The sequence below is a fragment of the Oncorhynchus gorbuscha genome, linkage group LG09, assembly GCF_021184085.1.
Source record: "Oncorhynchus gorbuscha isolate QuinsamMale2020 ecotype Even-year linkage group LG09, OgorEven_v1.0, whole genome shotgun sequence".
NCBI lineage: Eukaryota > Metazoa > Chordata > Actinopteri > Salmoniformes > Salmonidae > Oncorhynchus > Oncorhynchus gorbuscha.
Window position 1 is genome coordinate 42556139 of NC_060181.1, and position 24770 is coordinate 42580908.

General features: G+C 44.9%; 2 protein-coding genes across 2 annotated transcripts; both read right to left on the reverse strand.

The window, feature by feature from the left end:
- Positions 1–3668: 3668 nt before the first annotated feature.
- On the reverse strand, positions 3669–18370 carry LOC124043653 (phostensin-like). Its single transcript, XM_046362456.1, has 3 exons — positions 18234–18370; positions 5082–5307; positions 3669–4797 (listed from the first exon to the last, which is right to left on the reverse strand). Exons 1-3 carry the CDS (start codon positions 18366–18368, stop codon positions 4778–4780), a joined length of 381 nt encoding a protein of 126 aa, XP_046218412.1. The 5' UTR covers positions 18369–18370; the 3' UTR covers positions 3669–4777.
- An 829-nt stretch (positions 18371–19199) lies between these two features.
- LOC124044386 (zinc finger CCCH domain-containing protein 13-like) lies at positions 19200–24174 on the reverse strand. Its single transcript, XM_046364039.1, has 4 exons — positions 23747–24174; positions 20887–22577; positions 19681–19974; positions 19200–19229 (listed from the first exon to the last, which is right to left on the reverse strand). Exons 2-4 carry the CDS (start codon positions 22075–22077, stop codon positions 19200–19202), a joined length of 1515 nt encoding a protein of 504 aa, XP_046219995.1. The 5' UTR covers positions 22078–22577; positions 23747–24174.
- Between the last annotated feature and the right edge of the window lie 596 nt (positions 24175–24770).

Here is a 24770-nt window from a genome sequence, read left to right on the forward strand (position 1 = left end):
ATTGGTCTGGACAGCAACACTGTAACCTCTGCTCTGTAACTGTAAATTATTGCAGCAGTCCAGTGAGTGTAGCGAAATGCTTGTGCTTCTAGTTCCGACTATGCAGTAATAACCAACGAGTAATCTAACCTAACAATTTCACAACAGCTAAAGGGAAAGGGATGAAGAATATGTACATAAAGATATATGAATGAGTGACGGTACAGAACGGCATAGGCAAGATGCAGTAGATGGTATCGAGTACAGTATACACATATGAGATGAGTAATGTAGGGTATGTAAACATTATATTAAGTGGCATTGTTTAAAGTGGCTAGTGATACATGTATTACATAAAGATGGCAAGATGCAGTAGGTGGTATAGAGTACAGTATACACATATGAGATGAGTAATGTAGGGTATGTAAACATTATATTAAGTGGCATTGTTTAAAGTTGCTAGTGATACATTTTTTTACATGTATGGCAGCAGCCACTTAATGTTAGTGGTGGCTGTTTAACAGTCTGATGGCCTTGAGATAGAAGCTGTTTTTCAGTCTCTCGCTCCCGGTGATGCGTTGTGCAGACCTCACCACCATCTGGAGAGCCTTACGGTTGTGGGCGGAGCAGCTGCCGTACCAGGCGGTGATACAGCCCGACAGGATGCTCTCGATTGTGCATCTGTAAAAGTTTATAAGTGCTTTTGGTGACAAGCCGAATTTCTTCAGCCTTCTGAGGCCTCTTCACCACGCTGTCTGTGTGGGTGGACCATTTCAGTTTGTCCGTGATGTGTACGCCGAGGAACTTTAAACGTTCTACCCTCTCCACTACTGTTCTGTCGATGTGGATAGGGGGGTGCTCCCTCTGCTGTTTCCTGAAGTCCACGATCATCTCCTTTGTTTTGTTGACGTTGAGTGTGAGGTTATTTTCCTGACACCACACTCCGGGGTCCCTCACCTCCTCCCTGTAGACCGTCTCGTCGTTGTTGGTAATCAAGCCCACCACTGTAGTGTCGTCTGCAAACTTGATGATTGAGTTGGAGGTGTGCATGGCCACGCAGTCGTGGGTGAACAGGGAGTACAGGAGAGGGCTCAGAACGCACCCTTGTGGGGCCCCAGTGTTGAGGATCAGCGGGGTGGAGATGTTGTTACCTACCCTCACCATCTGGGGGTGGCCCGTCAGGAAGTCCAGTACCCAGTTGCACAGGGCGGTGTCGAGACCCAGGGTCTCGAGCTTGATGACGAGTTTGGAGGGTACTATGGTGTTAAATGCTGAGCTGTAGTCGATGAACAACATTCTCACATAGGTATTCCTCTTGTCCAGATGGGTTAGGGCCGTGTGCAGTGTGGTTGTGATTGCGTCGTCTGTGGACCTATTGGGGCGGTAAGCAAATTGGAGTGGGTCTAGGGTGTCAGGTAGGGTGGAGGGGATATGGTCCTTGACTAGTCTCTCAGAGCATTTCATGATGACGGAAGCGAGTGCTACGGGCGGTAGTCGTTTAGCTTAGTTAGCGTAGGTTTCTTGGGAACAGGAACTATGTTGGCCTTGACATAAAAATATCTCATACTCACAAAATATAATTGAAACATAAATGTATGCATAGTCACATCTACACAACCCATCATGACACTTTTCATTTCAAATCATTTATTAGATGTTTTTCTCTCTTGAAGCCAGCTTCTTCGACCGCAATAGAAAACAGAAAGAATAAAACAAAGTATCAAAATTGCACACATGGGAGCATAAATCAGATATACCATATATATGATATTCTTCAGATAGATTCTTTCACATAAAAAAGAGCACCTAAAATTGAGATTACAGCATCTCATGGAACCATGATAACATTTGTGCCCTCATTTTGGATGTGGGTGATTCGTCACGAACTAGGACCAACAAAAATACCATGATTTGGGGGATTTTCACTTCATTTAATCCATAGAATGGTCCTTTTGGAGGAAGTATTGTTGACATTTGTATCTAAAGCTTAATTGAGAAATAATACAAGTTGGCATATTTATTACATTTTGGACTTACCCAAGCCTCCTTTAAGACTCCATAAAGCCAAACTTGGTGTAATATGAAGCGTTGCCGCTTGCTCTGCAACATGAGATGCATTTTGATTTCAATAACAATTTTCCTATTAATGAATGAATATTGAAAAATATAAACATAAATATTGAAATATACAATTTGAATTTGTCTAATATTTTAATGTATTGTACATCCGGCAAATCACCAGAAGAGGGTGACCATTTTGAATCCATTTTCACATTCACTCTGTTACAAATTGGATCATAACTCTAAAAATAGCAGAGATCCCACTCTGGAACTTTGATATGTCCGTAGAGTATATTACGTTCAACAATATATTAAACATTTTGCTAAATCAATTATTTTTTCAATATTCATAAATTAATAAGAATATTGTTATTGAAAACAAAATGCTACTCATATTACAAAGCAAGCGGTGAAGCTTCCTATGACACCAATGTTTTCTTTGTAGCACCTACAGATAAATCATTAGGGAGTCTTAAAGGAGACCTGGGTAAGGCCAAACCGTCAACTTTGATGAATTATTGGTCAATTATGCTTTTATATACAAATGTCAAATATACGTCAACAATCCATACTCCAAAGGACCATTCTATATATTAAAATGTCTGAAAATCATGGTCTTTTTTCCCCACCCATATCACACGTGCTGTATGTAGTCTTACATAATAACACCAGAGACCCAAACATAATACCTTTTCCATTCAAAACTATACAGTCAAAGTACTATAGATACAGTACATAGACTACTGTTTTTCATCCTACTACATTAATTCCACTAGTGGTTAAAAATAAAAACTTGTAATGGTGATCATTCCATCATGTATCGTCAGGTTTTTCAATCATGTGCATTAAGTCTCGCTTAAATCCACTTTGTGGTTCAAACAGAAACCGTAATTGAACAAAAGTTAATTGTCATCATGTTACATATAGCCATGGTTTGCCAGAAACTACTGTGCCTTCAGAAAGCATTTACACCCCTCGACTTTTTCCGCATTTTGTTGTGTTACAGCCTGAATTTAAAATTGAGATCTTATGTCACTGGCCTACACAAAATACCTAATTTAATGTCAAATTGAAATTATGTTTGTAATTATTATATATTTTTTAAAAACAATTTTAATAGAAAATACTGCTCAGGGATTTCACCATGAGACCAATGCTGACTTTAAAACAGTTACAGAGTTGAATGGCTGTGACAGGAGAAAACTGAGAATGGATCAACAACATTGTAGTTACTCCACAATACTAACCTAAATGACAGAGTGAACTGTTGCCTAGTTAAATAAAGGTTAAAAGAAGGAAGCCTATACAGAATAAAGATATCCCAAAACATGCAATGCCATAAGGCACAACACATCACTGAGTACCACTCTTCATATTTTCAAGCATGGTGGTGGCTGCATCATGTTATGGATATGGTTGTCATTGGAAAGGACTAAGGAGTTTTTAAAATATTTTTTTATTAAATTAAAAATGGAATAGACCTAAGCACAACCAACATCCTAGAAGAAAACCTGGTTCAGTCTGCTTTCAAACAGACACTGGAAGACAATTTCACATTTCAGCAGGACAATAAGGGAAAGGGGATATCTATTCAGTTGCATAACTGAATGCATTCAACCGAAATGCGTCTTCTGCATTTAACCCATTCCCTCTGAATCAATAACCTAAAACACAAGGCCAAATATACACTGGAGTTGATTACCAAGACGGCATTGAATGTTCCTGAATGGCCTAGATACAGTTTTGACTTAAATAGGGTTGAAGATCTATGGCAGGACTTGAAAATGACTTTCTAGCAATGATTAACAAACAACTTGAAAGAGCTGGATGTATTGGCTCTGGGGTGTGAATGAATAAGTGTAAATTAGATGTAAAATGTAAAAATAAAAATACATGTTTTCACTTTGTCATTATTGGCTATTGTGTGTAGATGGGTGAGAAATAACATTGATTTAATCAATTTTGATTTCAGGCTTTAGCACAACAAAATGTTGAATAAGTCCAGGTGTATGAATACTTTCTGAAGGCACTGTTAAGGGATGTTCACAAGACTCAAAATGTATTTGGACTTGTGGATGACCTGATCTTTATATCATCTGTATGAGCAAATCAAGCAGGCACAGGGACCAGATGATATAAGCGTCACTGAGAATACGTCCAAAATGATATCCTAATCCCTTTATAGTGCACTACTTTTGACCAGGGCCAATAGGGCCGGTCAAAAGTTGTGCCCTAGAGGGAATGCAGCCTGAATCGTTACAGTGCTGATGCAACGTTTATATACAGTAGGGCCATTGTGTTGTTGAACTAAGCTAAATAAAACTAAACTGACCGGACCCTTTTACAATACTTTTGTAGTAATCCACTAACTTGCATTGACATGTGATCATCCCCCAACAGTACACATCTGATGGTAAAAATACACTTTTATATATTCAAACTTATAGGCTACAATATGTACTGTGCTTTCATATTTCCTTTGCACTTCTACCTTGAAATAGAGAAGTAAAATAAAAAGTCCAGTCAGGTTCCGCTACATGCGCCATCATTCAACTCATAAACTGCTCAAAACCATCATTTTTAAAATTCAAAACCAATAGTCCCTGACCCTAAGTAAAATAAAACATTGAACATCAAAAAAGATTACCAACATTAATTATATCATTTTAAATAAACAAAATACAGGAAACAAAAATCTAATATGAAACATCACTTGGGCTATTTGGCGAGCTGACGTCTACCGATGGCAAGACTCATCTGTAAAATGGAGAGATAAAGAGGAGTTATGAGACACAATTCAGATACAGGTATGGAATGGACAACCACATTTTATGACTAACTGAGGGGTGTATTCACTAGGAACCAAACGGATGCAAATGGACGAAAACGGAGAGGGACTAAACTGAACTTGTCCAATAAGAAACGCTTGGTTTGTTGCAAAAAGTTTTCCATTGCAGAATGTTTTGCTATGGGTTGCACTAATGAATACACCCTGTGTACGCAGGTATTCAGCTAAATGGAAGGGAGTGACATATACTGACCTATTCTCAGCACTCTCAGGCCAGCCGCTGCTCCCACGTTCCTGCTGGTCCCGGACACAAAAACTCCTCTCTCCTCCTCCTCCTCCTCCTCCTCTTCCTCCTGCACCTCATCCTCCTTCCCTTTCTCCTGACCTGGTATGGGGTAGGGGGTAAAGGCTATCATAGAGGCCTCTGATGGGTATTCAAAAACCTGCTCCAGCTGGGTCTCGTCGAAGCACACCTTCACCTGGAGGGGGCGGACAAGACAGACACAGGAGAGAGGCTTAGTACAGTGCACCCAATAGAGACACACCCTTACAGACAGCCTGACCACATTGCAGTGTTACTTAATCAGGATGGACATGCTTCAAGAACAATTAATAGCAAGAAATAACCTGTACTTTCCCATTGTTGCCCTTATTTAGTATGAAAGGGTGATGTGGAAGGCACCCATTAAAACGGCATGATTAAGTTGTACTGAGTCAGTCCCTTCCTGACAAAAATGTATGTAAACCTACAATTTGTTTACTTAGCACGGATATGAGAGATTATTTTGGTGTAAATAACATTGCTGCCTGCACCGAACAGTAGGAAAACCTGGCCTCTGCCTCATACATTATATTATAGGTTTTTATAGTACATTATATTACAGGTTGGTGTAGTACATCTATACCGTAGTGCATTTATATTCACCACAAACTGACTGACCATACACTCCCAATAATAACCTGGTGTGAGAGACGTTGGACGAATCAAGCTCAGACCCAGAAGGTTAATCCCTGACTGAACTGATTGACCCAGGCTAACACAGCAGGGGAGAACATGGAGGAGAGACAGAGAACCAGAGAGAGAGAGAGGAAGAAAGGAAGCACACTGTGCCAATCGCTAATCACCACAGTCACATCGGAACCTTTACAAATACTCATAAAAATGTCTGACACAACATGTGGGGCAGCCACTGTCTATGAGAATGGTACCTCGGTCTAGTTTGAGAGAAGGAGATACTGTATGACAAGGGAGCCTTGGGATTGAAGAGAGGGGAGACAGAGGATCTGAACAAGGATGACGAGGAGAGCGTAAGTCACCCCCCTCTGTAAGATGATGCAGGTGCTCGGTGGAGCTGACGTCAAACAGTCTCAGCAACGTGAGCAACAGGTGGCCAGGAAGCACCAATAGGCTACGAAAGGGTTACAGCAGGACGACTATAGTAAAGGAGAGCTGCGCTTAACCGCTCTGAGTATATTACAGGATTAGGTCCCGAACTGACACAAAGGAAACAATTTTGGGGGGTTTTCTCATTACTCAGTGTGGACTGAGTTTTTATATCACCTTTACTTAACCAGGTAGGCTAGTTGAGAGTAAGTTCTCATTTACAACTGCGTCCTGGCCAAGATAAAGCAAAGCAGTTTGACACTTACAACAACACAGTTACACATGGAATAAACAAACATACAGTCAATAATACTGTAGAAAAAGATATGAGATATGAGACTCCAGCTTCAGTAATTTTTGCAGTTCGTTCCAATCATTGGCAGAAGAGAACTGGAAGGAAGGCGGCAAAAGGAAGAATTGGCTTTGGGGATGACCAGTGAGATATATCTGCTGGAGTGCGTGCCACGGGTGGGTGCTGCTATGGTGACCAGTGAGGCGGGGCTTTACCTAGCAGAGACTTGTAGATGACCTGGAGCCAGTGGGTTTGGCGGTGAGTATGAAGCGAGGGCCAGCCAACGAGAGCATACAGGTCGCAGTGGTGGGTAGTATATGGGTCTTTGGTGACAAAACGGATGGCACTGTGATAGACTGCATCCAATTTGTTGAGTAAAGTGTTGGGGGCTATTTTGTAAATGGAAGTAAGTATAATAATGCATCCAATTAGGTTTGGATGTACTTGGAAGATCGGTCACAGTATCTGTCCATTCAGTTACAGCAATGATTATCATGAAATGGAGTCATGATGAGGAATAATCCACATCCTACAGCATAGTCGTTTAATAAACAACACTGCATCATTTATTCTTTCAAACACAAAATGTATTTTGGGCAGAGTGGGGTATGTCAAGCAATTTTTTACTTTCAGCATCACTAAATCAAGGGAAATATAATGTTCTTTCTAAATAATATACAGTCAGAAGTTTACATACACTTAGGTTGGAGTCATTAAAAATGGGTTTTCGATCCCTCAACCACAAATTCCTTGTTAAACTATGGTTTTGGCAAGTCGGTCAGAACATCTACTTTGTGCATGACACAGTCATTGTTCCAACAATTGTTTACAGACAGATTATTTCACTTATAATTCACTGTATCACAATTCCAGTGGGTCAGAAGTTTACATACACTAAGTTGACTGTGCCTTTGAACAGCTTGGAAAATTCCAGAAAATTATGTCATGGCTTTAGAAGCTTCTGATAGGCTAATTGACATCATTGGAGGTGTACCTGTAGATGTATTTCAAGGGCTACCTTTAAACTCAGTGCCTCTTTGCTTGACATCATGGGAAACTCAAAAGAAATAAGCCAAGATCTCAGAAAAATAATTGTGGACCTCCATAAGCCTGGTTCATCATTGGGAGCAATTTCCAAACACCTGAAGGTACCACATTAATCTGTACAAACAATAGTACGCAAGTATTAACACCATGGGACCACGCAGCCATCATACCGCTGAGGAAGGAGACGCCTTCTGTCTCCTAGAGATGAACGTACTTTGGGGGCGAAAAGTGCAAATCAATCGCAGAACAACAGCAAAGAACCCTGTGAAGATGCTGGAGAAAACAGGCACAAAGTATCAATATCCACAGTAAAATGAGTCCTATGTCGACATAACCTGAAAGGCCGCTCAGCAAGCATGGAGCCACAGCTCCAAAACCGGCATAAAAAAGACAGATTACGGTTTGCAACTGCACATGGGGACAAAGATCATACTTTTTGGAGAAATGTCCTCTGGTCTGATGAAACAAAAATATAACTATTTGGCCATAATGACCATAATGACCATCGTTATGTTTGGAGGAAAAAGGGGGAGGCTTGCAAGCCGAAGAACACCATCCCAACCGTGAAGCACGAGGGTGGCAGCATCATGCTGTGGGGGTGCTTTGCTGCATGAGGGGCTGGTGCACTTCACAAAATAGATGGCTTGATGAGGAAGTAAAATTATGTGGATATATTGAAGCAACATCTCAAGACATCAGTCAGGATCCCAGACATATTCAAAGCTTGGTCGTGTCAGGACCCGGTTACGAACCCGGGTCTCCGGAGTGAGAAACAGTCACTTAACCAACTGAGCCACAAATAGTCGGCAGAACCCAGAAGATGAGGCAGACACAGCAGTACTTGAGACGGTGTATTTAATGAAGTAAAAAGTGAAGTTCTTCAGGAAAACATGTAACTCCACAACCTCGAAAGGAATTCCACAAGAACAAAGATCCTCCAAGACAAAAAAGGTAAATCCACAAGGTGGAAGTTAAAGCACAAAAAGCCTCAAAAGATACTCAAAAACAAACAAACAAGAACAAAAAAACAGAATTCCACAAGAGAGTCCACCGGGATCAACAAGAGTTCACAGAGTACTAGGGCTGGGTGCTAACATACAAACACAGAGCAAAGAACTGAGGAAAACAAAGGGTTTAAATACAATCAGGGGAAACGAGGCACAGGTGCAAATAATAATGGGGATCAAGGGAAAACAGAAGGTCAAAAGGCACAATGGGGGCATCTAGTGACCAAAAACCGGAACAACCCTGGCCAAATCCTGACAGGTCGCAAATAGGTCTTCCAAATACATACTTCCAAAGTTGTGGCAAATTGGTTTAAGAACAACAAGTCAAGGTATTTGGAGTGGCCATCACAAAGCCCTGACCTCAATCCTATAGAAAATGTGTCGGCTGAACTGAAAAAGCTTGTGCGCGCAAGGAGGCCAACAAACCTGGCTCATTTTCACCAGCTCTGTCAGGAGGTATGGGCCAAAATTCACTCAACTTATTGTGGGAAGTTTGTGGAAGGCTACCCGAAATGTTTGACACAAGTTAAACAATTTAAAGGCAATGCTACCAAATACTAATTGAGTGTATGTAAACTTTTGACCCACTGGGAATGTGATGAAAGAAAGAAATAATTTTCTCTACTATTATTCTGACATTTTACTTTCTTAAAATAAAGTGGTGATCCTAACTGACCTAAAACAGGGAATTTTTACTTGGATTAAAAGTAAGAAATGGTTTAGTTTAAATGTATTTAGCTAAGGTGTATGTAAACTTCTGACTTCAACTGTTTCTACATATATTTCAGGATGTTGTGTATCCCTGGAAATAATCAGAATTCATGTAAACATAATAGTTTTGAAAACATAGCTTGTCCAGAAAAAGTGGTCTCTTGGCACAACCTACCCCGGGTATCGACTGCAATTCAAATTGCAGTCGATAAATTGCAATTGTGTTCATTGTCTATAGTTTATGCCTGCCCATACCATAACCCCACAGCCACCATGGGGCACTCTGTTCACAATGTTGACGTACGTAAACCCCTCGACAACACAATGCCATACACATGGTCTGCAGTTGTGAGGCCGGTTGGACGTACTGCCAAATTCTGTAAAATGACGTTGGAGGAGGCCTATGGTAGAGAAATGAACATGACATTTTCTGACAACAGCTCTGGTGGACATTCCTGAAGTCAGCATGCCAATTGCACACTCCCTCAAAACTTGAGACATCAGTGGCATTGTGTTGTGTGACAAAACTGTACATTTAAGACTTTTATTGTCCCCAGCACAAGCTGCATCTGTGTAATGATCATGCTGTTTAATCAGCTTCTTGATATTCCACACCCGTCAGGTGGATGGATTATCTTGGCAAAGGAGAATTGCTCACTAACAGGGATTTTTGAGGAATAAGCTTTTTGTGCATATGGAATATGTCTGGGATCCTTTATTTCAGCTCATGAAACATGGAACCAACACTTTACATGTTGCATTTATATTTTTGTTCAGTGTACTTATTTTACTATAAATGTGATCATACTTGAATATTTTTATTCACAAATGCAAGTGAAATGCTCGCACTATGTAGCCCTGACCACCCTCCAATGTGGCTGGTGAAATAGACATCTTATTTTCTATTTCTCTGTCTCTATCGTTCAGAGGAAGTAAACAGGCCTGAAAGCGGAAATATCCAGTGATAGGTCCAAAATGTCACCCTTTTCTCTGTATAGTGCACTACTTTTGACCAGGGCCCATAGGGCACTGGTGAAAAGTAGTGCACTATGTAAGGAATAGGATGCCATTTGGGACTCGGTCATGCAGTGTCTCGGCTAGGGAGTCACAAGGTTGTTGAGTTTCCCCTCACTCCACTTCTCTTTAACCCCACCCTCCTGTTTCACTGACAAATGAGAGACTGTTCCTCTTCAATCGCACCAAATTTGGGCCCGATGACAATTTTTAAATGGGAAATTAGGTTACAGTAGGACAGTATCAATAGTCGATGTTGCGAAAACTATACAATAAACATGGTGAGAGCTTCCTCAACTTTACTGCCATGGCTAAATGAACAAGTCAATCATTAATTCCTTAGCCTAGATTTCCAACAAGACTTGGAAGGATGACATTGGCAAATGCTGCTGTCATATGCCAAGAGGTCAACGTTGTCAAAAGTGTTTGCCAAAATTCCAATGCAGCAAAACAAACTCAGCAGAAACAGGAAAATACAAAGGAAGACTTGTCGGAAAGGCAACAAGGGCAGACTCATTGAAAGACAGGATCTGTCAGAGGGAGTAACCTGCAATGCAATGGTGTGACTCAGGCCAAGGATCTGTGTAGCATCTTGCATTATGTACAGAAAATTAAATGAAAAAAAGGGGCTGATAAGCTAAATGCCTATACAATAGCAAAGTGTTTTATATTAAAAGTCATGCTGTCTGAGTAAAGTACAGTACATAAGCCATGAAGGTTTAAGTGTTTAACAATAGATATACACTGAGTATACCAAACATTAGGAACCACCCCTTTTGCCCTCAGAACAGCCTCAATTTGACGTGGCATGGACTCTACAAGGTGTCGAAAGCGTTCCACAGGGATGCTGGCCCAAGTTGAATCCAATGCTTCAGTTCTGTCAAGTTGCCTGGACTTCGTTTGGGTGATGGACCATTCTTGATACACACGGGAAACTGTTGAGCGTGAAAAACCCAGCAGCATTGCAGTTCTTGTCATGTTTTGTCTTATATTGTCTTGTCATTTTGCTTTCCCTTCTGTTCGTTTTCCCCCTGCTGGTCTTATTAGGTTCGTTCCCTTTTTTCTCTCTCCCTCCCTCTCTCTCTTCTCTCTATCGTTCCGTTCCTGCTCCCAGCTGTTCCTATTCCCCTACTCAATCATCTAGTCTTTTCACACCTGTTCCGTATCTTGCCCTCTGATTAGAGTCCCTATTTCTCCCCTTGTTTTCCGTTTCTGTCCTGTCGGATCCTTGTATATTGTTCGCCGTGCTGTGTCTTTGTCTCGCCCTGTCGTGTCTTGTTTCCCTCAGATGCTGCGTGTGAGCAGGTGTCTGAGTCTGCTACGGTCGGTGCCTTCCCGAGGCAACCTACAGTTAATGGTCGAGTCTCCAGTCTGTCCTCGTGACTACGAGTGGAATTACGTTTTTTATGTTTTGTTTTCTGCTCTGATTGTCCAGGAGTATTGCCTATTTCCTTTACTGGAATAAAGACTCTGTTTTCGCCAAGTCGCTTTTGGGTCCTCATTCACCTGCATAACAGAAGGATCCGACCAAGAATGGACCCAGCGACTACAGATTTTCGTAACACTGCCGTCGAGATCCAAGGAGCCATGCTCGGCAGACACGAGCAGGAATTGTCTGCTGCTCGTCATGCCGTTGAGAACCTGGCCGCTCAGGTTTCCGACCTCTCTGGACAGTTCCAGAGTCTTCGTCTCGTGCCACCTGCTACTTCCTGGTCTGCCGAGCCTCCGGAACCTAGGGTTAATAACCCACCTTGTTACTCCGGGCAGCCCACGGAGTGCCGCTCCTTTCTCACCCAGTGTGATATTGTGTTCTCTCTCCAACCCAACACATACTCTAGAGAGAGAGCTCGGGTTGCTTACGTCATATCACTCCTTACTGTCCGGGCTCGAGAGTGGGGCACAGCTATCTGGGAGGCAAGGGCTGATTGTTCTAACAATTACCTGAACTTTAAAGAGGAGATGATTCGGGTTTTTGATCGTTCAGTTTTTGGTAGGGAGGCTTCTAGGGCCCTGGCTTCCCTATGTCAAGGTGATCGATCCATAACAGATTACTCTATAGAGTTTCGCACTCTTGCTGCCTCTAGTGACTGGAACGAGCCGGCGCTGCTCGCTCGTTTTCTGGAGGGACTCCACGCAGTGGTTAAAGATGAGATTCTCTCCCGGGAGGTTCCTTCCAGTGTGGACTTTTTGATTGCACTCGCCATCCGCATAGAACGACGGGTAGATCTTCGTCACCAAGCTCGTGGAAGAGAGCTCGCGTTAACGGTGTTTCCCTCTCCGCATCGCAACCATCTCCTCCTCTGGCTCAGAGACTGAGCCCATGCAGCTGGGAGGTATTCGCATCTCGACTAAGGAGAGGGAACGGAGGATCACCAACCGCCTGTGCCTCTATTGCGGACTTGCTGGACATTTTGTCAATTCATGTCCAGTAAAGCCAGAGCTCATCAGTAAGCGGAGGGCTACTGGTGAGCGCTACTACTCAGGTCTCTCCATCAAGATCCTGTACTACTATGTCGGTCCATCTACGCTGGACCGGTTCGGGTGCTACATGCAGTGCCTTGATAGACTCTGGGGCTGAGGGTTGTTTTATGGACGAAGCATGGGCTCGGAAACATGACATTCCTCTCAGACAGTTAGGGAAGCCTACGCCCATGTTCGCCTTAGATGGTAGTCATCTCCCAGTATCAGATATGAGACACTACCTTTAACCCTCACAGTATCTGGTAACCACAGTGAGACTATTTCCTTTTTGATTTTTCGTTCACCTTTTACACCTGTTGTTTTGGGTCATCCCTGGCTAGTATGTCATAATCCTTCTATTAATTGGTCTAGTAATTCTATCCTATCCTGGAACGTTTCTTGTCATGTGAAGTGTTTAATGTCTGCTATCCCTCCCGTTTCTTCTGTCCCCACTTCTCAGGAGGAACCTGGCGATTTGACAGGAGTGCCGGAGGAATATCATGATCTGCGCACGGTCTTCAGTCGGTCCAGAGCCAACTCCCTTCCTCCTCACCGGTCGTATGATTGTAGTATTGATCTCCTTCCGGGGACCACTCCTCCTCGGGGTAGACTATACTCTCTGTCGGCTCCCGAACGTAAGGCTCTCGAGGATTATTTGTCTGTGTCTCTTGACGCCGGCACCGTAGTGCCTTCTTCCTCCCCTGCCGGGGCGGGGGTTTTTTTGTTAAGAAGAAGGACGGTACTCTGCGCCCCTGCGTGGATTATCGAGGGCTGAATGACATAACGGTTAAGAATCGTTATCCGCTTCCCCTTATGTCATCAGCCTTCGAGATTCTGCAGGGAGCCAGGTTCTTTACTAAGTTGGACCTTCGTAACGCTTACCATCTCGTGCGCATCAGAGAGGGGGACGAGTGGAAAACGGCGTTTAACACTCCGTTAGGGCATTTTGAGTACCGGGTTCTGCCGTTTGGTCTCGCTAATGCGCCAGCTGTTTTTCAGGCATTAGTTAATGATGTTCTGAGAGACATGCTGAACATCTTTGTTTTTGTCTACCTTGACGATATCCTGATTTTTTCACCGTCACTCGAGATTCATGTTCAGCATGTTCGACGTGTACTCCAGCGCCTTTTAGAGAATTGTCTCTACGTGAAGGCTGAGAAGTGCTCTTTTCATGTCTCCTCCGTCACTTTTCTCGGTTCTGTTATTTCCGCTGAAGGCATTCAGATGGATCCCGCTAAGGTCCAAGCTGTCAGTGATTGGCCCGTTCCAAGGTCACGTGTCGAGTTGCAGCGCTTTCTAGGTTTCGCTAATTTCTATCGGCGTTTCATTCGTAATTTCGGTCAAGTTGCTGCCCCTCTCACAGCTCTTACTTCTGTCAAGACGTGTTTTAAGTGGTCCGGTTCCGCCCAGGGAGCTTTTGATCTTCTCAAGAAACGTTTTACGTCCGCTCCTATCCTCGTTACTCCTGACGTCACTAAACAATTCATTGTCGAGGTTGACGCTTCAGAGGTAGGCGTGGGAGCCATTCTATCCCAGCGCTTCCAGTCTGACGATAAGGTTCATCCTTGCGCTTATTTTTCTCATCGCCTGTTGCCATCGGAACGCAACTATGATGTGGGTAACCGCGAACTGCTCGCCATCCGCTTAGCCCTAGGCGAATGGCGACAGTGGTTGGAGGGGGCGACCGTTCCTTTTGTCGTTTGGACAGACCATAAGAACCTTGAGTACATCCGTTCTGCCAAACGACTTAATGCACGTCAAGCTTGTTGGGCGTTGTTTTTCGCTCGTTTCGAGTTTGTGATTTCTTACCGTCCGGGTAGTAAGAACACCAAGCCTGATGCCTTATCCCGTCTCTTTAGTTCTTCTGTTGCTTCTACTGATCCCGAGGGGATTCTTCCTTATGGGCGTGTTGTCGGGTTGACAGTCTGGGGAATTGAAAGACAGGTTAAGCAAGCACTCACGCACACTGCGTCGCCGCGCGCTTGTCCTAGTAACCTTCTTTTCGTTCCTGTTTCTACTCGTCTGGCTGTTCTTCAGTGGGCTCACTCTGCCAAGTTAGCTGGTCATCCCGGCGTTCGAGGTACTCTTGCTTCTATTCGCCAGCGCTTTTGGTGGCCTACTCAGGAGCGTGACACGCGCCGTTTCGTGGCTGCTTGTTCGGACTGCGCGCAGACTAAGTCAGGTAACTCTCCTCCTGCCGGTCGTCTCAGACCGCTTCCCATTCCTTCTCGACCATGGTCTCACATCGCCTTAGACTTCATTACCGGTCTGCCTTTGTCTGCGGGGAAGACTGTGATTCTTACGGTTGTCGATAGGTTCTCTAAGGCGGCACATTTCATTCCCCTCGCTAAGCTTCCTTCCGCTAAGGAGACGGCACAAATCATCATCGAGAATGTGTTCAGAATTCATGGCCTCCCGTTAGACGCCGTTTCAGACAGAGGTCCGCAATTCACGTCACAGTTTTGGAGGGAGTTCTGTCGTTTGATTGGTGCGTCCGTCAGTCTCTCTTCCGGGTTTCATCCCCAGTCTAACGGTCAAGCAGAAAGGGCCAATCAGACGATTGGTCGCATACTACGCAGCCTTTCTTTTAGAAACCCTGCGTCTTGGGCAGAACAGCTCCCTGGGCAGAATACGCTCACAACTCGCTTCCTTCGTCTGCTACCGGGTTATCTCCGTTTCAGAGTAGTCTGGGTTACCAGCCTCCTCTGTTCTCATCCCAGCTTGCCGAGTCCAGCGTTCCCTCCGCTCAAGCGTTTGTCCAACGTTGTGAGCGCACCTGGAGGAGGGTGAGGTCTGCACTTTGCCGTTACAGGGCACAGACTGTGAGAGCCGCCAATAAACGTAGGATTAAGAGTCCTAGGTATTGTTGCGGCCAGATAGTGTGGCTTTCCACTCGTAACCTTCCCCTTACAACAGCTTCTCGTAAGTTGACTCCGCGGTTCATTGGTCCGTTCCGTGTCTCCCAGGTCGTCAATCCTGTCGCTGTGCGACTGCTTCTTCCGCGACATCTTCGTCGCGTCCATCCTGTCTTCCATGTCTCCTGTGTCAAGCCCTTTCTTCGCACCCCGTTCGTCTCCCCCCCGTCCTTGTCGAGAGCGCACCTATTTACAAGGTACGTAGGATCATGGACATGCGTTCTCGGGGACGGGGTCACCAATACTTAGTGGATTGGGAGGGTTACGGTCCTGAGGAGAGGAGTTGGGTTCCGTCTCGGGACGTGCTGGACCGTTCGCTGATTGATGATTTCCTCCGTTGCCGCCAGGATTCCTCCTCGAATGCGCCAGGAGGCGCTCGGTGAGTGGGGGGGTACTGTCATGTTTTGTCTTATATTGTCTTGTCATTTTGCTTTCCCTTCTGTTCGTTTTCCCCCTGCTGGTCTTATTAGGTTCGTTCCCTTTTTTCTCTCTCCCTCCCTCTCTCTCTTCTCTCTATCGTTCCGTTCCTGCTCCCAGCTGTTCCTATTCCCCTACTCAATCATCTAGTCTTTTCACACCTGTTCCGTATCTTGCCCTCTGATTAGAGTCCCTATTTCTCCCCTTGTTTTCCGTTTCTATCCTGTCGGATCCTTGTATATTGTTCGCCGTGCTGTGTCTTTGTCTCGCCCTGTCGTGTCTTGTTTCCCTCAGATGCTGCGTGTGAGCAGGTGTCTGAGTCTGCTACGGTCGGTGCCTTCCCGAGGCAACCTACAGTTAATGGTCGAGTCTCCAGTCTGTCCTCGTCACTACGAGTGGAATTAATTTTTTTATGTTATGTTTTCTGCTCTGATTGTCCAGGAGTATTGCCTATTTCCTTTACTGGAATAAAGACTCTGTTTTCGCCAAGTCGCATTTGGGTCCTCATTCACCTGCATAACAGTTCTTGACAAAAAAATGGTGCACCTGCTACCTACTACCATACCCTGTTCAAAGACACTTAACTATTTTGACTTTCCCATTCACCCTTTAAATGGCATGTCTTAATTGTCTTAAGGCTTAAAAATGGTTCTTTACCCTGTCTCTTACCCTTCATTTACAACGATTGAAGTGGATTTATCAAGTGACTTCAATAAGGAATCATAGCTTTCACCTGGATTCACCTGGTCAGTCTATGTCATGGAAAGAGCAGGTGTCCTTAATGTTTTGTATACTCAGTGTATACTGTATACCGTAATTGCTCTAAATATGCATATTCTCGTCTACCTCGCTATATAAACAGATTACACCAGACTTCCGCACCTCTCTTATTCAGAGGGGTTGGGTTAAATGCGGAAGACACATTTCAGTTGAAGGTATTCAGCTGTACAACTGTCTAGGTATCCCATTTGAACTTTCCCGTTCTTCCCATTCTAAAGCTCCATTCGTGTGGGGAAGACTGCCAAGCCTGGTCTTTAGTTCTGCTCTGATGAGCCACTTTGTTATGGAGGTGTCCTAATTAAAGTACTCCAAAAGACACTGTCCGTGTCTGAAATGGTGCCCCATTCCATATGTAGTGCACTACTTTTGGCCATGGCCCATGGGGGATAGGGTGCCATTGTAGATGATAGGGAGCCATTTCAGAAGCAACCTCTCTCTAGCAGGCTATTGCTCCGACTGTTTTCATTTCATTGCACAAAAAGGATGTTGCAATGGGGAGAGGGGGGGGGGCAATTAATCTATTGTGGGATAACTTGTCTTTCTAGATGAAACAGAAAGAAGTGACGATTGAGTCACAACCCACATAGCTCCTCTCTGCAAAACTTCAAGTTAGACAGACAGAAAGAGATAGGGAGGAGGAGGAGTCCTCTGGTTGAGTGGCTCTGTCATTGTGGTTTCCTCTCCACTTTTTCTGCTCTCTCAAGTGTTACATGAATGCTCATTTGAAATTGACTGTTAGCACTAGACATTACAGTTACCCTAACAAATGATTTATACAGGGTTTATAATTAGTTTATTACTAAACGAGACCAGAGCCACCGCTACTAGTAGGTGACTTTACAGCTGAGAATCTTGATGTCGTGCTTGATAAGGCTTTAACAGGCTTAGCTCAGTCGACGTGTTCTAACTCCTCAGTGCAATCAAACGGGATGTCCTAATGCTAGCGAAAGGGGATTCTACATGATGATGGGGGGGGGGGCATTCTGAGGACTGGAGGTTCAAATGGAGGCAGGCAGGGAGGAGGTGAAGTTTTCTGAAAGTCACAGTACACCCATAACATATTGATAGTCTATTGAAGCCATTTTCTGCTATTTTTTTTGTTAGTTTGTTTTTTGGTCTTTATTAAATCCAACCTTAGGGGAGAGGATCCATGATCATCACTACAAGATATGATCATCACTACAAGAGGCCTTTCTAGGGAGTTTTTCTAGCCACTGTGCTTCTACACCTGCATTGCTTGCTGTTTGGGGTTTTAGGCTGGGTTTCTGTACAGCACTTTGTGACATCAGCTGATGCAAGAAGGGCTTTATACATACATTTGATTTGATTTGATACATCATCAATACAATTTGCAGGCATATGACCCCACTACACTCACCCCTTTGGGATTCCCTTTGGGAGTCTTGACCAGGCAAGACTTATCCAGGTTCTGATATCCGCCGATCACTTCGATCTCCTCCGTAGTGGGGTATCTCTTCTTGCCTCTCTCTACTATCTCGGTTAGGACAGGCATCTGGGACTTGGTAGACGTCTTGACTGAGGGTCCTGAGGATACTGAAACCGATTCCACGGCTGCCCCTCCAACAGGCTTCCTTGGGGTGATGGTGATGGTGGTGCCCCTCTTGGCCTGCTGGCCTCCAGAGCCTGTTCTGATGGTGAAATGGATCGGAGAAGGTGAAGGGGAGGGAGAGACGGAGGGGGACTGGGGTGGGGAGGGTGAGCATGGGGAGGATAATGTGCTGGGTGGGACTCCCTGGTCTGGGTGTAATGAGTTCTCAGGGAGAGGGGGTCAGGAGAGATCTGGAGTTGATGGTAATGGATCGGGCACGATTGGGTTGAGGAGGCCTTTCAGAGTGCAACTGCGGATTAGACTGACATTTTCTGGGATTTAGAGGTGTTTGCTGGTCCTTTTGCCTCGGATGCATCTGTTGAGGTTCCTCATTAGACTGGTTGTGTGATATCCTTGTGCTTTGCTGAGCTTCAGACTCTTTAGCTTTCAAATTAATTTTTTTACTAAAAGTCGACTGTGCTGCGTTGTCGTCGTGTGATAGTCTCTGTACTTCCTGTTGTTCTCGCAACTGAAGCTGTTCCACCTGACGCTGTATTTTCTGAAGTCCGGAATTCTCATCACAAGAGGCCTTATTTCCAGATGCCCCACCACCACCCCACAGCTGCTTCTGTGTCAGCATCCCAACGGATCTCTCCAGACTGCTTGGCTCCTGTTGTTCTGCTGATATGCGGGACTGTACGTTGGGTGTATGTATAGGGATAGGCCTATCCACGGTCCTCTCGCTCATGCACACCGCCGTCCTGGACCCCACTGTTTTCAGGTTATAGATCCGGCTCATCTCAGCAAGAGAGGGGGAGAAAGAGTCTGAGGGTGAAGGAGAGGGTGAAGGAGGCAGATAATGCAACCTGTCCTCTTCCTCCGAGAGTTTATCCTCTCCTACTTCTCCTCCTCTGCCTCTGGTGTCCTGTTTTCTCTGCCGACCCCTGTCACACCGTAACTCATCTACTACATGTTTTATTGGATCTTCCTCTCTCTCGATCGTGTGATCGCTTTCTTCCTCTCCTTTGACAGATTGCGAGAATGAGAGAGGAACAGGAAGCTCAGGGTCGGCTTTTGACACGCTCGCTTCCTGTGTGACGTAAAACTGAGTGGATGTTGTCTGCTGTGCAGAGCCTTCCTGTCTCTGTCTCTCTCGCCCCATTTCGTCCCCCCTCTCTCCTTCATCACACCTATCTGAACTTGAAGCTCTTCTAACCCTTCTAGTCCCAGCCCTTTTCATTTCCTCAGTCGCATCTCCATCATCCCCTGTTGCTACCGCTCCCTCCGTGTTCCTCAGCCTCTCCTTCTCCCTCTGCCGGATTTTCTCTCGCAGGGATTCGATACGAGACAAAGGCTTGCCGATCCTCCAACTATCCCGCCTCTCCACACCTTTCCCTCCCTCTCCTTCGCAGCTCTGGTCGTCGTCGCTTTGGAGGCTTGGCCTTTTGTTCTCTAATACCTCCCCCACACCGTAGAACACTGTCCTGGGTATGTGTCGCTCAAGTGGCGTTGGAGGGATTCCAACTGTGGCAACGTGCATTGGAGACTTGGGAGACTCAGGGGTCACTTCCTGGACGGACATTTCGGGGCAGACGTGACTGTGCACGTGTGTGCCAGGTGAGTGTGCGCTCTCCTTGCTCACCTCACTTGGCACCCTGTAAGCTTTTCTCCCTCGCACATTCTCTGTGTCCTCCCTCGTCATACATTTGCCATCCTCAGTTAATGATTGGGTCCTTTTGTGATTGTCAAGTTCGTTGGCTGTCTCTCCGACTCTCCCTGTCTTGTTGATAAGTTCCCCCGGGTGCTGTGATAGTGCTGACTGGGTTGAATGGTTCCCTGGCGCTCCTTGACTACTACGCCAATCTGTTCCTCTGTGTGCCACAGCGCTGAGCAAGGTGGTTGAACACTCTGTCAATGCTGAGACACGTCTGTAATGGCTTTCGACAGACTGAGGAGGACTGGCTCTGTCTACAGAGAGGGTGATCACACAGTTTTGCTGAGTTGTTTCAACTGACATTGTGCATTCCCTTACTTCTGACATCCTCTTGGCATCCCTTGCATCTGATCCTCTTCTAATGGCTTCTGACCCCCTTCTGTCCCTCACTTGAGGTTCTGCCTGTCTTCCAACCACCACCTCTCTCTCTGTGCTCCTCGCCCTCTCCATCCCTCTCTCTCTTTCTTCTGTCATTCGCTTTACCTCTCTTTCCACTGCTCTCTCTCGCCCATCATGTTTGATGGGCACTCCTTGCGCAAATGAGGCCTCTGTGTTTTTAACTGAGGCCCTTGTAAACCCTGCCTCCTCACACCTATTCTGTGTTAGTTTCTCTGTCCCCGTGTTACGATATTCTAACTCCACTCGTGTTACAATCTCGACCCCATGGTAAGTCTCTTTCCCTATGTTACTTTCCAACGCAGGCTGTCTCTCAGGCTGCCCCTCTTCCTCCCTGTCTGTTTTTATGAATCCCTCTCTATCCTTCCCCACCCGCTCTTTATCTGAAAACCGGGTCCAGCCCCCCTGTTTGCCTCCCCTCTCTGACCATTCCCCCTCCACTACATCTCCCCGAGGCACCACCTTCCTGTCTGAACATGTCCTCTCCACCACCTTCCTATCATGGTTCCCCTCATCCTGCATGCCATTCTCCTTTGTGCATATCACCTGGTCAGAGAAGCTGAATGACCGCTTGGGCACACCCCTGAATCCTGCACGTTTCGCCTCCCCTCTCCTGTCTCCATCATCGTCCTCGTCCAGACCAAAATTGTCTCTGTCCCTGCCAGGCCGGCTGAAACAATCTGAGCTTTTAGACCGGGACGGGGGCTTTGGATGTTCCCTGAATTTCTTTGTATGTTCCCCAAATTTACTCAGCAGCTCACTCACCCTAACTCTTCTCTCATTGTGGATACTGTCAGCTGTGTCACCCCATCTCCTATCCTCTTGTTCTGAAGCTGTGTGTGTTCGTGGTCGGTCTTTCTCCCTCAAGTTCTCCCTCTCTTTATCTTTCATCATCAACCACGCCACCTCTCTCTCCAGCCCCCTCTCACAGTCCTTTCTTCCATCTTTATTGCACTTTGCCTCTCTCTCTCCCTTCTCTTTGCCATCTCCTTCCCTGCCTGCCCCTTTTAGACTTACACTCCTGCAGTCCTCAGTGCCAGCTAAGGGTTTAATGACCAATACCTCTGATGTTCGGATCTCCGTGACACTCCCTCCACCAGAAAGAAACTCCTTGAGGTCCATCTTTATGTCTCTCTTTTCCTGCTCCTCTTCCATCACCTCCCTCTCCCACTCTTTCCTTCTACCCCTCCTTTCATCACTGCCCTTTCTGTCCTGTTCAATAATGATGATGTTGTCTGCTCTGATGGTACGAAGGCCTGGGACTAGTGGATGGGGGTACTTGGGGTTTTGAGGATCTGAGTCTCCCTCCTCCCTCTCCTCCTCCTTTCTCCCTCTCGGGCATTCCCTTTCCCTGTCTCTCACGGTGTCCCGGCTCGTTTCTCTTCCGGCACTTCTGTCCCTTTCTCTGCCCCTACTCCGTTCCCTGTATCGCTGTAGTTTTAATTCTATATCTCTTCCCCTCCCAGACTCCCCATCATGGCCTTTGACATGGCCTCTTTCCTTCTCCTTTTCCCTCTCTCTCCCTACTTCTATTTCCTGCTCATTCCCTTTCTCATGGCCCATCTCCCAGCCATCTCTTCTTCTCTTCCCCTTCTCAACCCGCCATGCGTGCGAATGAATGGATTTTGTTGGACAGGGGTGATGGTCTCCCTTAACACCTGACTCTGCGGTTTAGACTCTTCATCCAGCCAAGGCCCTGTGACGTCTGGGCTGAGTGGTGATTCACTTCCCAGCTGCACCAGTGTAGCGCTGTCTGGGTCACTCACAGCATCAGAAGGGGACCTGCCCTCCTTGATTTGGAGGGGGCCCTCTCTTTCCTTGTCCCCGAAACTCTCCTGTTTCATTCTTCTCCTCTGGATGATCCCTCGCTTCCAAACAGGCATGCTGGCAAGTTTGGCCTCCTCCTCTTTTTCTCTCTTCTCTCGCTCCTCCTCCTCCCTCCTCTTTCGCTCCAGCAGGAGCTGTTTCCATTCCGGTAAAGAGGAGACAGACATAACAGAGAAGAGCTTTTGCTTTTGGCAAGATTCCTAATCGTCCTCTCGTTTGATGCTCTGGCAACAGTTCTGTCAAAAAGGACATAGCAAGATGTTCATAAAAAATATAATAACCATACGTTGTGATTGAATTTGTATAGCATATTCCTGGTGACTCACTTTGCTTTCAAATCCGAATAGATGTTTTTATTGAAATGTAGCTTACTAACAGGTCTACTTTGTATATTTCTATGACATCATGTATAGAGGTTATGTAACTCAACCACGTAGCCTATTTACTGGATTACATTTTACACAGGCTTCGTCCTCCCCTCATGGTTACTTTCCCTAATCGTAAAAAGTTAACATACCATCGACGCATAGTCATTATGGAGAGATTTCCGTGCCAACAGAAATGGCATGTGAATTCCATCATTTTGCACAAATTGAATCATTTAATTAAAACAGGGAATGGAACGGCTGTCCTTAGAAGGGCCATGACAGGGCTATTCAACTACATTCTTACGTGCGACAAATTAATCATAGAGGAAAACAGAAGGCATGTCCATGTTCCAGAGAGTCTTAGCTTTCAGGAATGGGGTTAAAATGCTAGAGCTTAAATTATTGTTAATCTAACTACACTGTTCAATTTACAGTAGCTATTACAGTGAAATAATACCATGCTATTGTTTGAGGAGAGCACACAATTATGAAATTTGAAAATGTATTAATAAACCAATTAGGTACATTTGAGCAGTCTTGATACAATATTTTGAACCGATATGCAATGGTTCATTGGATCAGCCTAAAACCTGTAACATACACTGCTGCCATCTAGTGTGAAAAATCGACATTGAGCCTGTGCTGGAATAATACATTATGGCCTTTCTCTTGCATTTCAAAGATGATGGTACAAAAAATTATGTTTTTTCTTTGTATTATATTTTACCAGACCTAATATGTTATATTCTCCAACATTAATTTCACATTTCCAAAAACTGCAAAGTGTTTCATTTCAAATGATATCAAGAATATGCATATCCTTGCTTCAGGTCCTGAGCTACAGGCAGTTAGATTTCGGTATGCCATTTTAGGCGAAAATTGAAAAAAAGGGTCACATCCTTAACAGGTTTGTAACATGCACACTATGCCTTTGCACATAGCTGTACGTTTGCACTCCAAACGTTCCCCACAATTTCGCACTCCTTGTTTTAAACCTGGGTGCAAAGGATGTTAAAAAAATCGTCCTCCAAACTTACCAAATCCTTGGTATTCCGCAGTAATGCTTTATATCCCCCTCTGTGTCGGTTTGAGAGATTTCATCTTCTGAATAAAGAGCGACTGTGTACCTCCCGTCGTGCGTAAATGCGCTCGAGATACTACCTCGAAGGTTGTTCTGTATGTAGCTTCCGATGTAGTTGATTAATCGATGTCAAAAAGTCAGGATTAATAATGTTTATATGGTTCCGTTATTTAAAGATGACCTCGCAGTGAATCAGTGTATATACACTTAAAACACCTCCATTGGTAGTAAGTATTCCCCGGCTGCAGTGCTGTCCGACAACTGTAATCCTATAATTACATTAAATCCCGTAAGGGGAGTTAGTGGCACACACCATATTGGCCGACCTAATAAAAGGCGTTTAAAGAAGACTCCCGTCTGCCGGTCACCCACCCCTCATCCCTACGTCCCACTAATTGGAAGAGAGAGAGAGGAAATAAGGAGAGAAGGAGGTCACCGCAGTCAGACCGTGATGCTGACAGTCGGGATTGAGTTGATGAGAGTTACCCGATGTGATGTAAAAAGCTTCAACCCGTCGTCCCGGGTGGAAATTCATCGTAAATTCTGGATAACATCAAAGTGGATGTTACTAGGATACATGCTCAGGAAATCAATCAGTCTGTTATGTAAGATCATATGCAGGCTCAGCTACAGTAGTTAGCCCAGATCAGACAGTTGAGGAATTATGCATAAGAGAATAGCCTAGATTACATCAATGGTAAGAGCCTAAATCAAAGTTAAAGTAACTCTAAAAAAATACATGTACAACGCTCCCGCACACTGACTCTGTACCCGTACCCCCTGTATATAGCCTCGCTATTGTTATTTTACTGCTGCTCTTTAATGATTTGTTACTTTTTTCTTAGTTTTGGGGGGATTTTTCATAACTGCATTGTTGGTTTAAGAGCTTGTAAGTAAGAGTTTCACGACTAACACTTGATTTGAAATGTATTACTGCTTGCATTTATTGACATTTTGTTGTAGTTGCTTATCATTCGTTC

What these genes read in the sequence shown, in the direction of transcription:
- LOC124044386 (XM_046364039.1), bottom strand. Translation starts at nt 22,077, where the DNA reads ATGGGCCATGAGAAAGGGAATGAGCAGGAAATAGAAGTAGGGAGAGAG. An exon ending in GGTTTTCAGATAAAGAGCGG is followed by an intron (nt 19,975 to 20,886) that starts GTGGGGAAGGAT and finishes ATGTCCGTCCAG; the next exon opens with GAAGTGACCCCTGAGTCTCC. An exon ending in TGAGGAACACGGAGGGAGCG is followed by an intron (nt 19,230 to 19,680) that starts GTAGCAACAGGG and finishes CTTCACCCTCAG; the next exon opens with ACTCTTTCTCCCCCTCTCTT.
- LOC124043653 (XM_046362456.1), bottom strand. Translation starts at nt 18,368, where the DNA reads ATGCCTGTCCTAACCGAGATAGTAGAGAGAGGCAAGAAGAGATACCCC. An exon ending in CCAAAGGGAATCCCAAAGGG is followed by an intron (nt 5,308 to 18,233) that starts GTGAGTGTAGTG and finishes CGCCCCCTCCAG; the next exon opens with GTGAAGGTGTGCTTCGACGA. An exon ending in CCTGAGAGTGCTGAGAATAG is followed by an intron (nt 4,798 to 5,081) that starts GTCAGTATATGT and finishes TCCATTTTACAG; the next exon opens with ATGAGTCTTGCCATCGGTAG.